Here is a 17,437-nt window from a genome sequence, read left to right on the forward strand (position 1 = left end):
TTACATGTCTTCCCAGCTAATAACTCCTACTTTTATGTGCACAGCTTTACACAAACAATTATATGCATTGTCAAGTTTTTGTGGGAATATCCTCAGAAAGTAGTGTGTGTCTGATTTCATTGTTTTGGGAAAAGTCTAGATGTGAGAATCAAGTAACCAATCAATGACAACTGCTTGATTGTAAGGCTACAGTTTCTCTGTTGGGTAGATATTAACTGTAGAGGAACAAACTGGAATGTTGTTGTGAAAGAATATCACAGGGCGTTGGGTTTCTTCAGTTTGATCGGCTATAAGGAAGATGAATGTAACAGAGAGCGCTGTTCCGCTGACGGCTTTGGTTGGCAGCAGACGGCCGATATGGGTCGCCCTGTGCAATCTGTTCCGTGACCCTCTGGCTTTTTGTGAAAACACACACATGAACATTCGCGTGGACGCATGCACAAGTGCGCACACACTTGCACCAACACACTGAGATAACAAGAGTGTGAGGATATGCCAGCCAACTTTTTGTGAACATGCATTGAACTGGGCAGCTTCAGCAGGCTCTGTTTGGATTGTTCTCTCAAAAGTATCTGCCAATTTATCCTCAGCAGGGAGAGGCTGCCCACAATAAAAACACATTCCACTCTGAGGACAGATTATTATTATTAGATCGTAAAACATTTTGATAAAACTGAAGCAATGAAAGGAAAGGAAAGTGTTTTTAATTTTAGTTTTCAGCTGCTTGTTACTGCTCTCATTTGGCCTCACACAGTTGAAGGGGTTTGTTTTATGAGAACCTGTCTCACTTTAATTTCCCATAAACCCTCTTTCCTGCTATAGATAACAGCTAATCATCATGGAGAAAGTCCGGTGAATTGCTGGAAATGAGCACCGTATTCCAGAGTGCTTCGGCTGCAATTCTGAAAAGACATATGGCTGCATTCATTCGGAGCCTGGGTGAACACCTTTGTTGAAGGTGTTGGTTTTTTTCAAATGCTTTCCACAAAAAACAGCTTTTAACAGTCAGGACTCCACAGGGGATATTAAATAGAGCCTGTATAAAGCGCTGTTCCACCTTGTATGAACCTTTACTGGCATATAATTGATGCCTTTCTCCCCTGTGCAGCCAGAGCTACGGAGTTGAAAACAGCCAATAAATCAGAGTTAATTCCCTCCATTTTCCCCCCTGAGAAGGTATTGCTCACGATAGCCTGTAGGACTCTTCCACTTCTACACACCTCCTTCCTTCTATTCTTCCCAAAAAGCTTTATCTTGAGTGATTCAGAGCCTCCCTATTGTGGCAGTATTTGGATAGCAGTCGGACACAGAAGCAATACACTCTATAGATAGAGACATTCTCCCTCCACAGACATCTCATCCCTTCAGAGGGGAAAAGGTAATAAAACCATCATGTATGGAACGCAGTCTCTGTATAAAATCCATAGTATGTTTCACACATTCAATGACATAGACTTTAATAAAGATGACTTCCCTTGGACTTTGCCTTTTTACTTGAAAATGATAACTATAAGCCGAAAGACTAAATGAATGTTCCAAAAATTTATGAATTTCCTTTCATACACTGAATCCACCAATCTACCCCTATTCTGTCTCAGGAAATTGACAATTCACTCCCCAGATCCACTGAGTTTGATCTAATCCAACAGGATCCACACAATTTGCTGAAGCAAACCATGAAGAAACCAAAAGACAATTTTGTTTGCATACAAAAACTATGAGGTGGGCAGCAAAAAAGGAAATTGCAAATTGACATTACATTTGGTAAAGAGCGCATAATAACTTGATTAAGACATCAAGGTTTAAGACTTGGGACTTGATTTTTGAACAGGAATAGTGCGGTAGTGTTTGTGTTATATCGATATGAAAACTATAACAACAATTGACAATGTCATCATTCATTTAGAGTAGCGGCCTACTTGAAACTTTATTTTAAACAAAATAATAAATATTAACACTGGTATTTCTTCATCATTCTTTAAACGTAAAAAAAGCAATACAGTTTGCACAATTATTCAGTAATTTCCATTTATTAAAGATCTGTCCATTTGTGTACCGCTTTCAGTCCGTTCCGTGTGCAATCGCTAATGCATCTTAACTCTCTCAAGCTCTGGAAAAAGACTTGTGGCTTGTCTTCCCTCCATTATTCAGCTCCCATAAACTACAATGCAGTGGTCCTCTCTGCCTCTTTCTTTATAGCTAAAATGCTATGGTTATAAGTCATTAACAATCCCAGAATTCCTTTGGTTTCATTCGCTTTACCAACAACTTCCCCAGTTCATATCCCCAACTTGAGGGACAGACACTCACTGGGTGAAAGGGGAAAAGTGCATTGTGTGTGTGCATGCATGCATGCCTGCATCCACGTAGCCATTATCCTCCTGGGAGTAGAGCGTGATCCAGAGAGCATACATTCCATCGTGGGGACAGAACCATGGGAGACAGAGGAGGAGGGGGGGTCTTAAAGTACTCAAGGGGTTGCAGTGCAAATCTCAGAGGAATACGCTTAAATCTGTTTAATCTTAATACTCCCTCAAACACGATCATGGAATATCCCCAGCCCCTCGGCAGACCCCCCATTGCACAGTTTTTTTCCACTGTAGCATTCAGCCCTAAAACCCTAAAATGAGACATTATGGCATCTTATGACTGCAGTCTTCTCTCATAGTGTAGTGTCATTTTGTTTGCCTTGGGGAGTGTTCTCAAAATCTTTGTTTTGAATAATTCAATTTATCTGGTAAATCGCTGTTTGCTTGCCTGCCTCCGAGGCATCAGGATCACAGTGCAGTAGCTGTTCTTAGTCTCTCCTTCGTTTAAGCTCTCACTGTGCACTCCTGACAGTCAAGTGTCATGTGCAGGATTACATTTATCTAAAAACAAAAACTGGAAGACTAAACAAAGCTTTCATGGTGATAAACAATACATTACCACATCTGACTGCCTCACACATAATGCTTCTGCTTTGAATGTGCTTTATGGGCAGGCTTACTGTTTTTCCCATTATGATGTGCATGTTTTTTATAATGGACTCTGGGGTTATGGGATGTCCTCATAGCCCCCATGCAGTTCACGTAACTGGGAAGAAGGTCATTCATATTCTCCCTAGATCCCCAGTTCACCTCTATAGCCAGATCCCCGTAGCTTTCACAGGGGTTTTGGTAGCATGCGGCTTCTTCTCCCTGGACGGGTAAGTTGACATGACCCCCTGCATTGTACGGCTCTGATGGCTCCGTTGGGAGTTCTGGAGCCTCCTGCTGGGCCGGTACCTGCTCTGCCCGAGGTAGGCAGTCTTGTTGCTCGGCATGGTAGCGTTTCTCCAGCCGATGGGAGATGGCAAGCTGAAGGAGGTGGAGGAGCTCTATGATGTTGAGTAGCAAAGAGATGGCAGCGATCACCTGAGTGTAGATGGTGAAGATGGTCTTCTCCGTGGGTCGAGAAACGAAGCAGTCCACCGTGTGAGGACAGGGGGACGCCGTGCACTGGAACTTCGCTGCAATGATGAAACCATCGTAAAGAAACCACAGCCCGAGGATGAAGCCAACTTCTAAGAGGACTTTTAACAGGATGCTGAATGCGTATGCACACAGCAACCTGCCTTTCAGTTTAGGAGCCTCAGGTGGAGCTTTTTCCGCTCTTCCACGTTTCCCACCACCCTCTTGTTTCTCCTTCTCTTGTGCATTGTCTTTAGTCGCACTTGTATTGCCCCATTTGACTTCTATTTTTCCTTTCTTGCGTCCTCCACTACCTTCTTCCGCCTCCTTCGCATCCTCCTCCGCATCCTCCTCTTTTCTCTTGGCATTCCCAGCCCTTATAGCCACATATCCAAAGTAGAAGATGGTCGGCGTGGACACGAAGATGACTTGGAGGACAAAGTAGCGAAAGTGGGAGATGGGGAAGGCTTTGTCGTAGCACACGGCAGGGCAGCCAGGTTGTTTCGTGTTGCAGACAAAGTCGGCTTGCTCGTCGTCCCAAGCAGACTCTGCAGCGGCTCCCAGCACCAGCATGCGAAACAGGAAGAGGACAGTAAGCCAGACTCGGCCAACGCCTGTTGAATACTCCTGACCCTCCTCCAGTAGGTGCTCCAGGAAGGACCAGTCAGCTCTGGACATCCTCTGCTCCTAAGAGGGACAGTTTGTAGACAAAAGATAGGGAAAGATGAGAAAATGTTTGAGAAACTTCAGAGTTTACTCATGTATTCACTCCAATGGGAACTTCTAGTGCCTGGATCCCTTTATACTTTTCTGCTTGTGTTGCATTTGTTATGCAGGCCATATAGTTTATCCACATACTCATTTACTGCTCCATAGCTGAACAGATTGGCTTGAATGTGCCAATTAACACCTAATTGCTACATTTTATTTCCACTATAAAATCCTCAAGTGCTTTTCATTAACACGCAGTTTATGCGTAAGTGTTTAATGATTTCTATAAGCAACAAATGAGCTGCATTTCTCTAACCTTTACAGTATAATGGTGTATTTTTTATGGTGGAAAAATGTGTATCTGGCTGCAGCGCCCCTTATTAGTTATTCCATGAGCTCACACCATTTTTAGGGTGAAAAACAAAGCCTCCATACACTAAAAGGCAGTAAAACAAAAACACATGGTAAGTTGACATTAAATATGAAAGGAACTAGTGTACACGTTCACTCTTTAAACTGGAGTGAAGTGAAGCCCCTCAAACTTTAACATTATACCTCTTTGTTGTTACATTCACAGTTCAAATTGAATTTATGAATCAATTAACGCTGCGACAAATCACAAGGTGGCTGATAAAAAGTATTGAGGGGAGATTAATAGAAAGTGTTAACGATAAGTGACACAGTCAGTTATTGTCGGGAAGCTCAACGCACACAAACACACACACACACAAACACACACACACACACACACACACGTGCACACGCATCTGAATAAACATCCTGTGTGTGGGAGAGTTGAGGCACTGCTGTGACACTTGTCTATTTGTTTAGACCTTTTTATGTTTTTTTGTTATTTCTTCCCCTCTGAGAAAAGAAAACTTACTAATGGTGAAAACACGAACCCTTCTGACAGGATGAGACAAGACAATGGCCTGTCAGGGATTCTGGCAAAAACATGATAACTGGGGAGTGCTTTGGTAGCCGAGCCACAGATAAGCAAAGGTTTGATTCCCTTGTTGCATTTTATACCCCTCTCTCTCCTATCCACGTCTACTCATAATTCAAAAAAAGTTCAAAAGTGATCCACCACTGAGAGTATTGGCCAAAGTAGTACTGTGTATTACATATGCTACAGAATACCAACATACGAGTAAGAGAGAACCATCAGAGAGAACCACAAGATGAAATAAGACAATTCATAAATCCATAATCTACATATATAGTATAAAATACAGTAAAACACTATCATAAATGCCACAGACTATTAATACGTTTTCTTTATTGTACAGCCTTTTCTATTCTTATTATTTGATTACTTAGTTATTTTTTTGTTACCAGTACACATTTAAAAATATGTCTTTAACTAAGCAGGATAAATAAATAATAGTTAAAAATCTCAAGATTCACTGTAATTAGAAATTCACATTCAGAAGTTCATCCTGAAATGTATTAGATCGGAATGCACAAAGTCATAAAATAATTACATAAAAGCTAAATTCACTTCCAATAGTCAATCAAAAGTATTCTCGGCACTAAAAGTCAATTATAATAAATACAATATTTGTTCTTTAAGGGGATTTAAAACAACATCATCATTCACTCTTTGACAACAAATTAAAGCTGCAGGGACATATTATGTCCTTTGTAAACAATGAAAGTGTTTTTTTGTTCGACATAAACAATGCTAATCTGTGTTTTGTTCCTAATTGGGAAATGTTCTTACCTTTCTCTCTCGTAAAGCGGGATTTGTCTCCTTATTGGCGTACTGGTTTCAGCACTCAGTGTACTTTAATGTCCCCCTCCGCTACGGTGGCAATAAGCAGTCGGTTTGTGTTATGCCTTCTTTAAAAAGAATCGATGTAATCGGAAAAAGTGCGGAGAACTTTCCCATGCCTGCTTATTTGGCCCTTCCCTCGGGAACTTGGTCCAGGAAATGGGATGTATGAACCTAAAGTAGCTCTTTAGTTAACTGCGCTCGGGCGTTTTGGTTTTAACTTTGTTTAAAGACCACCAATGTGCATTAATTACAAGGGGAACATCGCCTGACTTTGATTACTTTAAAGTGAGAGGAGGGGGGAGAAGCTTAAAAGTCAGGGAAGGAAGGGGCACTGGAAATATTGAGATGGTCGTGTTTAAAGGGGAAAAGGAAACAGTCAGTAGTAGTATTGTAATTCAGCTCCATAATTACATTCAAATTAAGTAACTTGGTAAGAAAGAAAAACACGTTGGTACTTGTCTTCTACAATCCATTGTAAATCAAATGGGTTTTATTGTTTTCTTTTCTTTTCTATTTTAAAATATTGGTCATTTTTAGCATATTCTTACGGTGCCACAATCAGATAATATTTTTCATTTTTCATAAGAATAGTTAAAATCATATGACTAACGGGTCTTTCTGTCATCCGTGCACACTCGTGTAATTTTCCATGACGCCACACAATGGCGCCATTCACCATATTTCCGAAAAACACATGACGCATACATGTCTGGAATGTGAATCTTAATTATTTGAGTCAATTTCTCGAGCTCGTAACTGTACATCAGCTACATTATCCGGTAAAACTCGAGGTTTTTTGCTCATCAGTATAATAGGTAATGCCACTGTCTTACATCAAGATCACATACTTCAAACTGTGACCACACTGTGGGGAAATTGTGTTTTTAGGTCAAGTTATTTTCTTTTCCAATCAATATTAAAATGAGGATGAAGGATGAGTTGTAAAAAATCCATTTACCCAAGGTACTTTCTTTGTTGAGTATTCACATGTCTGCCTACACTTCCCTTTTTACTCTACTGCATACTGATATAGTTTCTTTATAGATTAAGATTTGGATACAAGTTAATACATCTGCAAAAAACGAGGTAATTGTAAAGGTGCTACTATACACAACTATATATAAAGCTTTTAAAATAAGCTTCATCCCTGCCAACTGCAACATTAAAGTGGGCTATACTTCTGAATTCATCATCAATAACATCCATATAATAATATAACACTGACAGGGTCTATTGAACATGGACACTTAAGGTACACGTTGTTGACAATATGTGCATGATTTTATTTTAGTACATATTTTACTGGAGTGTTTTTATTTTTATAGTCTGGTATAGCTAAATGTAATTATGCAAATAATCTGACTACTTATTCCCCTGCTGGAATACATTTGACAGTTAGGTATGTTGCTTAGTAAGTATGTATTCAGTTTAACATAAGGTTTACAATGTTTTAATTTCATAATGTATGCAATAATTTGTATGCACAAACTGTATCTACTGAATTACAAATAAAATGTAAGTCAAAGCACTACTCTGAGTCTGTGTGCTAGATTTACGTGATCTATCTAATTACTGACCACTAATGACATATCACGGTTTAAACTCTGCCCATGTAAATAATAGAAAACTCTACTTTGTGGTATTATAGAATAGATGATGGTATTGAGCTCTGTTATGCAGCATTATCTAACCTTATTTTTTTGCTTATAATAAATTGAGCCTTTCTTTCTTCAAGGCTCAGACAGCCTGTACACAGGTTTTGTTTGCGGACATGTGGCTATCCAAAACAAGTCTAACATGTTTCTACGATTCAGATTCTCTGTGTTCACCCAGTGTGTGTATGGAGTAATGCAAAACCTTGAGGCACATCTTGGCAGTATACTCAATACAAATGTGCTTCTTTTCAAAAAACATAATAATGATAATTCCTTACATTTATTATAGCGCTTTTCCAGATGCTCAAAGCGCTTTACAAAACACATTACACATATTTTTTATACATGCCTGAAAAATGCCAACAACTGTAAACAAAAGGATTGCTGGAAGACTACATTTATTATCTTGAATCAATTTCAAGGCTGCACACTGCTATGAGCATCAGACCCCCCGGCTTCCGTCTATAATAAATTGAAGCAGTGATTGATTGTAAGTATCCTATTCAGATATCTTTAATGCATGATGACACAACTTTAAAAACTAGCCTCGCTAGTCATGATGCTGTTCAGCACCACATCACGTTGGTACAAATCAAGTAGCTAATGGCCACTTCAATTATCACATTGTGACACAGCACTCAGTCAAATTAAAGTATTTGCAGAGAAGCATTCTCCTTCCAATCAGTGCTGCACTATCATATGTGTCAATAAGTAGATTATAGGAAGAGATAAGAGGCTGGGTCCGTCTCCGACAGAGCGAAGCTTTATAAAAAGTCTGGCAAATTGACAGTGAATCATTCTGTCAGATCAGTTTATTGCTCTTTCTTTGGCCATTACATCTATAGATGAATTAGCAAGAAGGGAAGTGAGGACAGCCGACAGAGAGTAATGGGACTGTTTCCATTCAGGAGATGTGTTATGCCTTCCTGTGTTCGCTGTGTTCCTTCCCACCGGAACAATTATCAATGAAACTAATTGCCAACTTCATCTTCAATCAATTCCTCACCGCTGGACACATTTTAACATGCAATGTTGTACTTTATGATTGATTCAGTCCTGAGCATACATCAGTGAACTCAATGATGCGGATATGAATGTGGGATTGGGACATTAATTCAGTGTGAGGTTAATAAATAATAATTTTGAGGGTGAAAAATCCTTCAGAACTTTTTCTGTCATGTGTTAAAACCTATAAAACAGGTGTGCATCTTCATGGGCTGAAATGAAACCAAGGCAAAAACAACAAAACAACCAGATCCATCTAATCGACAGCTGAGGTCCCTTTCTTTTTATATGAATAACAAATGGTGGAACTGTAATTCCAACACATCCTCACTCCCAGGTCGGCCTATGTTGACGTTATGTCAAGTCCTGTGTCGGCTTTTTCTTTTTCCAACGCAAGGGGGGGGGGTCTTAGCGTCCATTTTCAACGCAAGGGGGGGGGGGGGGCCTGAGCGTCCATTTTCAGCTTTCCGGGATGTCCATATGCTTCTATGGACGCTCATGGAAGCACGGCATTCGTTTGTGTCGGCTGCCCTTAAAGGCAATGTGAGCGTCCATTCTCATTGGATAACGGATAATTGTACACCCGGAAGTAAGTATTCCCCTTACTGTCGATTGATTTTACAGTGATATCTGCACTACTCATCGACTAAAAAACACCAGATTATCCTTGTTAATTACACAACATTGATTGGTTTAAATTGTGTGCAATGCTTTTGTATTTTCCCCCCTTCGATTCGGAGAAACAAATATTTTTTCGGAGTAAAGGATGGCAGAAGACACTACACTATCCAGAATCCCCAGCTATCGTTTGGACTACACCATGTGCTCTGTTTGACAAACCCCGTGATAGTCCTCAAGCTCTGTGATTGGAGAGTGTGCTCCGAGGGTTACGCCGAGCCTCGAACGGCAGACTGTCCAAAACTGGATTTGAACGGGACCACCGCGTCCCCCCCCCCTCCCCCACCCCTTCCCCAGAACTACACATGCTGGCTATTCTGTTTCGCAACATGTTCTCTATCTATGGCACGTCTCTACTGGGAGTTGTAGTTTTAAAAGACGTTTTCGTATTTCCCATAATAAGAAGTTGCCAGTATTAAACTGTGTACATCCCCGGAGGTTTAGGGGATAGGAAACACTCACATTTAAAACATATAATTAATAAATGGGTGAAAATTGCTTGTGCCCATAATGGGCAGCATTAATATATATACACACATGCCAGCTAAGGTCAGAAGAGCTTTATTTAACAGCTGGTCTTATGTTTGTGACCCCTGTTGTTAATTGATAACATTACATTACATTAATTGATAAGCCTGAAACATGCACTTGTCAAGGTTCAGAGGCACATTTTGCAAATATGGCAGTAGCCATCGATCATCTTAAGATAAGATATACTTTATTGATCCCAAGTTGGAACATTTGCGTTACATCAGCATGTGTAACAGTTAAATATGCAGTGGTGTTTATTTGTAAATCATTTAGTATAATCACACAAATTCTGTGTTTTATATTCAACAATTCTGTGTTCTTTATTTATTGATTGTTCAATACCTGACAAGGCCGGAGATGAAATATCTACATACATCTTATAAGAGTATAATACATTATGTATAATATCAGTTAAAATAAGTGCTTCAACATAGTTAACATTGCTGGAGGTATGCACAAATATTGATAGATGTCTTGTAATGCACTATTGAGGAACCTGCGACCCAAGTTTTTCATTCAATGCATAACTACACCATAGTTGTGTAGGCCTATATGATATGTCAATAAACCTTAGAAAATCTTGAAATCTTGAAAGGGATGTACAAAATAGTCATTATATACAGTCTTTAATTAACTATTAGTAGAGAATAACGAGTAATGAATATACTTTATAGGGATCCTATTAATATCTAATAATACAAATAATGAAATTCAATAACATGCTTTAACCACTAGGTGTCCCTTTATATCAGCTGTGCACCTTTATGGTGTAAATACAGCCTATCTACCAATTGGATCAAATATAAAAGTCAGCCGAATTAGTGTTGATACTGCAAGGAGACGTATTGTGTGAAAATAAATGTAAGATGTTGTTTAACTGCTGATATATTTATGATCCACGTCACGTTTTCAGTTCCTCATGTTTGTCTAGAAGTCTTCTCATCAGGGCTCTATAAATACAGAACTACGGCAGATATGTAATATTTAATGCAGCCGAACCGTGTATTACAATGCCGGTATGTGATGACTTCCAAAGAGAAAAGCAAGCACATTCGGAATAAAGTATTATTATTATTTTTTTAAATGTTTTCGGTCTGTTTCCGGTATTTGTTAATGACGATGTGCTCTGAGATGTGAGACTGGAATTGCACAGGGGGAAATAACGTATCTTTAGATGCGGATTTTGTTAAACTAATATGTTTGCGCTGTGGACCAACACTATACATTGACGGGGAAGGGGGTAGCAATAAAGATAACACCATTAAACAGTTACACAACATAACAGAAATAATATCGATAGCAGCGTCCCTAGCTAGAGCACCTTCGGGGGAGAGCATTGCAAAACTGGCCCCGGTAATGGTACAAATCTCAACCTGTCGTTCAATGGACAGCTTCCCCCCCCCCCCCCCAATATACTCGCATTTTAGACTCTGTTACTAACTGTATATCTGTAGACTTGGTATGTCTTAAATGTCCGGTTAGGATGTATTAGAACGAAATCTAAAATGAAAATTGTAAACAAGCAATCTGTATGTAAAAAAACCACCTGTATGTAAATTGTAAATAAGCCATCTGTATGTCAAATATGTCTTGTCTTAAATGACATGATGAATTGGACATGGGGGACCCTGATGGAAACAAGACGAAAGTCTTTCTCTGGTCTGCATCCCCTTAACAATTGTATGTTTTGAGCTGTACTGTACTGTACCCAATATACAAGCTGTTAATAAACTTTTCAATCAATCAATCAATCAACCAACCAATGAAAACGTTATGGACGCAATTTCCTGAAGTAATCTTCGTAATAACTAGCAAACTAAAGATCATGTACATCCACTGCACACATAATCTGAAATAACAACTCATATTTCTCGCATCAAATGACATTAAAACGCATTTTAATGGCCAAACTAACTTTAAAATAGGCATTTGAAGATCACGTGACGTCAAACAGAGCACATGGTGTAGTCCAAACGATAGCTGGGGATTCTGGGTAGTGTCGTGTCTTCTGCCATCCTTCACTCCGAAAAAATATGTGTTTCTCCGAATCGAAGGGGGAAAATACAAAAGCATTGCACACAATTTAAACCAATCAACGTTGTGTAATTAACAAGGATAATCTGGTGTTTTTCAGTCGATGAGTAGTGCAGATATCACTGTAAACTCAATCGACAGTAAGGGGAATACTTACTTCCGGGTGTACAATTCTCCGTTATCCAATGAGAATGGACGCTCACATTGCCTTTAAGGGCAGCCGACACAAACGAATGCCGTGCTTCCATGAGCGTCCATAGAAGCATATGGACATCCCGGAAAGCTGAAAATGGACGCTAAGGGCCCCCCTCTTGCGTTGAAAATGGACGCTAAGGCCCCCCCCCTTGCGTTGGAAAAAGCCGACACAGGACTTGACATAACGTCAACATAGGCCGACCTGGGAGTGAGGATGTGTTGGTAATTCAACCATACATTGCTTTGCTAAATGATTAACTGCAACCAACCTTGTAGGATAAACAGGCTAGAATATCTTCTACCCAATCCCTCTTTATTTACTGACATACAAGTGTTCTGTGTCAAACCAACATATGTTCATTCATACTCATATCAGAAGAAAGGTTTAGGGATAGCAATTTCCCAGACCTTTGGTGCAGATTGAAATAGCATAGGCTATAGGAGGAATTGCCATAACATTTTGTACAGACATTCATGGTCCCCAGAAGATGAATTCCACTGATTGTAGTGATTTATTTACTTTCTGGGGTCCTTCTTAATGCCATAATGAGGTTGACATTTGTGTTTTTTTGTAAACAAAGTATTGGCAGACTTGGCTTTTCAGTAGCTCGCCGCTCGATTATCGATTATAACGTAGTAAGGTTGCTTCTTGATTTTTCGGCCGCGGCTAGACAATAACGTTTTTGTTATTTTTGAATTGTTTTTTTGTCACACGAATATCAAATTGGTCGGTGACGCAGAGATCAAGGAACAGACGTGACAACGGCACAGCGAGTCGGCGACACCACACACGGAGCAGTCTGCTTTCTCCACCAACACCAGTCCAGAACCAACAGCAGAACCAACAGCAGAATGATCCGCTCTGAATCAGGCCCTGTCGCTGCGGCTGAGACACAATCAAGTCTTGGATTTAATCAAGTCTTGGATTGCAGAGTATGAATGTCCTCTTGCTATTTTCAGTTGATAAATACTTGTGTAAAGTTTGTGAAGGCAGGAGGAAAGCTTCCGCGATCACCGTCTCCTCTCCGTTCCTCCAAACCCCGCCCCCTCCCTGAAAATAATGAGTGACAGGCTGATAGTGACCCGATAGAAACTTTATCAATCACTGATTGAGATATGATGAAGCTAACTTAATCTCAAACATTCATGGGATTTATGTAACAGTAAGATAGAGAATGTAAGTGTGCACCCACATGCACTATTTTTGTTTTTATAATGCTGTTCTCTGCTGTGTTCAGACTTAAAGGTCCCATGTCATCAATTCAATTCAAAACCTTTATTTATCCAGGTAAAATCCCATTGAGATCAATGATCTCTTTTTCAAGGGAGACCTGCAGCAGTAGGTTCCACAAGAAGACATAAACAACAGAACAACAAAAGGACATCATACAGCAACATGTACAGGGATTACAATTTACATATTTAACCACAAGTACAGGTACCAACAGCATCTGATTTTGTAGCATCCAACCGAGCTTTAAAAACATGTAGTGGTACTAGCTTGGTAATTTTCCATTCTTTTTGCAGACTGTTCCATGTTAGTGGAGCTGCACATCTAAAAGCTTTCTTTCCTAAGACAGTCCTAGCACTTGGCACATTTAATAAAACCACAGCATGCGATCTCAGGCAATAAGTACTTTCAATTTGTCATGGCCATTTCTACTGATCATAATTCCATTGTTGAGGTATACTAAAATAGATTTATATTGTGCAATTTTCCAAAATCGCATTGGTTTCTCATACAGCATCTCTGTATAGTATGTGTTCACTCTCTCTCTCTCTTGGCATATTGTTGATCTTGTGTGAGTGAAATATCTCAACAATCTGTCAAGGTGTTGGATACTCAGATACACCTGAGCGGATTCATGATCCGCTCAGGATGAATTTGTTAATCCTTTCTTCTTGTGCCATAATTAGGTTATCATTATTTTTTTTATTTTTTGTGCACTTTCTGTCATTATGTGCAAACCCCTGCATTTCAGGATCTGTTGTGGCACAAAACTACTTAGAAAGGTTTAGGGAAAGATTCTGTTTTGGTTCAAATGACTGCAAGGGTGGCGTATGAAAGTTACCTAACAAGTGAATGGTGTCCTGGGTTAAAGACCTGCATTTTTCAGTTCTATCCAATCTGTCACTACTTCCTCCCTATACATACAGTATATGTCCTCAGTCCTGGTACGATGATGTGGGTTACATATTAATTGATAATCTAGGTTAAATGCTAATTATAGTGCATTAACTTTAATGGATATTAAAGTCACTGACATTGTAATAATTGCACTTGCTAAACATCATCATGTTAGCATTGTCAGTGTAAGCATGCTGATGTTAGCTCAATGATCCACTGTGGCTAAGTATAGCGTTACAGAGCTGCTAACATGGGTGCTGACTCTTAGTTTCTAATTAGTTTATCATACTGTTGGCTCAGCTATCTGGTTCTTTTGATGATAGGCTGCCTTTGTGTTATCCATGAGGAATAGTCCTCTTAGGCTCCATACACAGGAGCACTGCCTTTGAAATAATGTATGTTCTCATATGAAAGGAATGTCTTAAAATGAAAAATAGATTTGGCTGATAGTGTAAACACAGCAACCTCTGAGGAAAAGGTATGTTCATGTGACATGTTTTATATTGTAATCTGCAAGACTAAGTAAAAACATCACTTATTCTTCTTCTGGGGTTACATAATGAGAGATAATGCTGTGTGTCTGTATCGTGTGGTTGTGTGTTTGGATGTTGAAAGGGACAGCAGACGAATCGTTCAGTCCGTCACATTAACAGTACATTTCCAGCAGAGGAAGCGGTGTGTGTCTATCAGCGCGGCCTGGTTAGTAAAGATGTCAAAGCTACATGAGCTATGTGTTCCACAGCCTTGCATGTTGTTTGATGAAATATGCATGACAATGTCAGAGCTGTATATCTTCTGAAGTGTATATATACAGTCTATACAGTATATATATATATAAAAATACAGTATATATATAAAAATACGGTATGTATGGTAGGCCGATGGGAGAAGGGTGATATCACACTACACTAACAACTCAATACAGCTGCATCCTGCATCTCAGACATTTGTTATCAGGTTTCCTCCCTTTTTATTGGACAATTCAGTGGCACTGGCTCCGAAATCTTGGTAAAATTCCCATTAGCTTATACTATATCTATGCATGACCTATACATCCCATGGTTAAACACAGTGTCCTGTCTCACTGTTGAACTGTCCATATCCAATAGGAGCATTGCCTAGATCCCCTCTCTGGTCTACTTACCATGTGTCTCCGAGCCCTTTTACGCCTAGGGACCCCCTCCCTGACAAGCACTATTGATCTCAGCCAGCTTGGAGCGACGCCATGAAAGTGCACATTGGCAGCTGATGACAGCTTTATTAGAAAAGGAGGACACGACAGATCAGCAAGTTTCCCCACATATAAAGGCCCAAAGGGGATTAGCCATGGATAGAGCTCATCGCATTTATTTGAGGATCAATTGAGGCGCTGTCTTCCTTTTTTTCGGTTATCAATTGGCATTGATAATGCACTGCAACCATGAGTAAACATGAGCCTGCGAAGAAGGAAAACCCTCTAGTGGGTACTTATGTGATAAATAACTGGATTAAAATGTAATTAATGCTTTGTGTATATCTCTATACATTGCAAATACTTACTTACATACTTTCATTTCTGTCACCAATCACCTCTTGAATTCTACAGTGATGTAAAATAGTGGAGGACTGCAAATATTGGCTATGATGTGTATTTGTATATGCTGATGGGATGTGGGGAAAAGGCAGCGCAAAGTATTTATTTAAGACTTTGCATTTCCCAGGCAGCAGGTGAGAGAGAAAGATTACTATTTGTTTTTGACCATTGACTTTCATTTGTTTTCTAAAGATTTATTCTTATGGGATATATCTGCGTTGCTAGCACGGACTGCGAAAGCAGGTGTTAGGGGGGGGGGGGGAATAGCATTTCCACTTTAAATGTGACCATGGCAATTCTGGACTTCAATCTCCAGATCTGCAGGAAAGTCTGTGTGCAAATAGCAACTAGTGGGTTGAAATTGTCCACAGTGAGCTGGGGTCAGGGCTTCCTGACATATGGCTTTAGTGTAGTTGGGATGAGTGACAATGAAGATACAAACAGATCTGCTAGCAGGCGGTGAAGCAGGTGGCGCAAGGCCGAGCTATAAACGATTTGAGCCCTGTGATGAATGTCTTGCCACATACATGAGGGGTTAGATGTGTGTTGTGTCATGTTGAAAATATGGATATTACACCTTGACCCAGTGAACCGATAAATATTCATTAGATTGGCTTTGAGAGAGAGAGAGAGAGAGAGAGAGAGAGAGAGAGAGAGAGAGAGAGAGAGAGAGCTAGTATGAGAGCCTAAGCGCTTATGCTAGCGATTCTGTCTTCTCCTCTCGCTCTCTCTCTCTCTCTCTCTCTTCTTCCCTCTTGAGAGAGAGAGAAGAGTTACATCTCAGTGGAAAATAGAGTGCCATGGCAGAGCTGGAGTGTAATTGACAGAGATACCACAAACACAATGAGCTTAATATTCTAAAGCGTGATTAAAACACACTTGCCTAAAGCAAAACTTAGGCCCCAGGGTTGAATGATGTGCTAAATGGCAGTGTGGGAGGTGGGCATGTTTAATACAATTACTGTAACCCTCTCCTTCTGCAATCGCTGTGACAACTAGACCTACTACACTTCATTCTCAATTACTTTTAAGGGAAACATATTTCATCCAGGTGGTTGCAGTTTTTAACACATTGTAAATTGTCAAAACAAAACAAAAGTGCATGTTTAACACTTGGTTGGGTTTTATAGTTCATAGTTTCGTCATTAATTATGTTGTTTAAGTTATGGCTGTCAATTCAAATAGTCAACCTGGACTTTTTAGTTTATTCAGAACACAAACGCCTGCCTACTGAGTCAAAGTCCAGCATCTTTTTGACCCATCCATCTACCATAAACAAAACTTTGGTGTACTATGACTGGAAACGTTATGTAGGTCAAAAACAAATGTCGTCCAGGAGAAAAATACATTTCTCTCCAAATAAACTAAGCCTAAAACATTTAATGGCCTTTATATCAATTTCTCAGTCTCAGTCACCACTCTGAATTGTTGTTGAAATGGTTGAATTGACACATTCATGCTGAAAGTCAAATCATTTATTTTTAATATCAGCATTCTGGTGGAAAAAGTTAGTAACACCATCAGTGTCACTGACCATGGTGCTGAAACCAAATGCTGGCAATGCAACCAAGCTGTTCCACATCTGTCACCGCTGTTCATTAGTAAACAGTGCTTTTGTTTCTTAAAGGGCTGCAGCTGTAAATTAAAGTGCAGGAGTAATGGTTGCCAGTTGGCCATCGAATAATGTCATTTTTTACTAGACCTCATGTTCATTTTGAA

General features: G+C 39.7%; 1 protein-coding gene across 1 annotated transcript; it reads right to left on the bottom strand.

Annotated features, from left to right (window-relative positions):
* Positions 1 to 1,899: 1,899 nt before the first annotated feature.
* Positions 1,900 to 6,108, bottom strand: cx39.4 (connexin 39.4). Its single transcript, XM_034236665.1, has 2 exons — positions 5,866 to 6,108; positions 1,900 to 4,118 (listed from the first exon to the last, which is right to left on the bottom strand). The coding sequence occupies exon 2, from the start codon at positions 4,107 to 4,109 to the stop codon at positions 2,943 to 2,945; it is 1,167 nt and encodes a 388-aa protein (XP_034092556.1). The 5' UTR covers positions 4,110 to 4,118; positions 5,866 to 6,108; the 3' UTR covers positions 1,900 to 2,942.
* Positions 6,109 to 17,437: the final 11,329 nt, after the last annotated feature.

This window comes from Gymnodraco acuticeps, unplaced genomic scaffold, assembly GCF_902827175.1.
Source record: "Gymnodraco acuticeps unplaced genomic scaffold, fGymAcu1.1, whole genome shotgun sequence".
NCBI classification, from domain to species: domain Eukaryota; kingdom Metazoa; phylum Chordata; class Actinopteri; order Perciformes; family Bathydraconidae; genus Gymnodraco; species Gymnodraco acuticeps.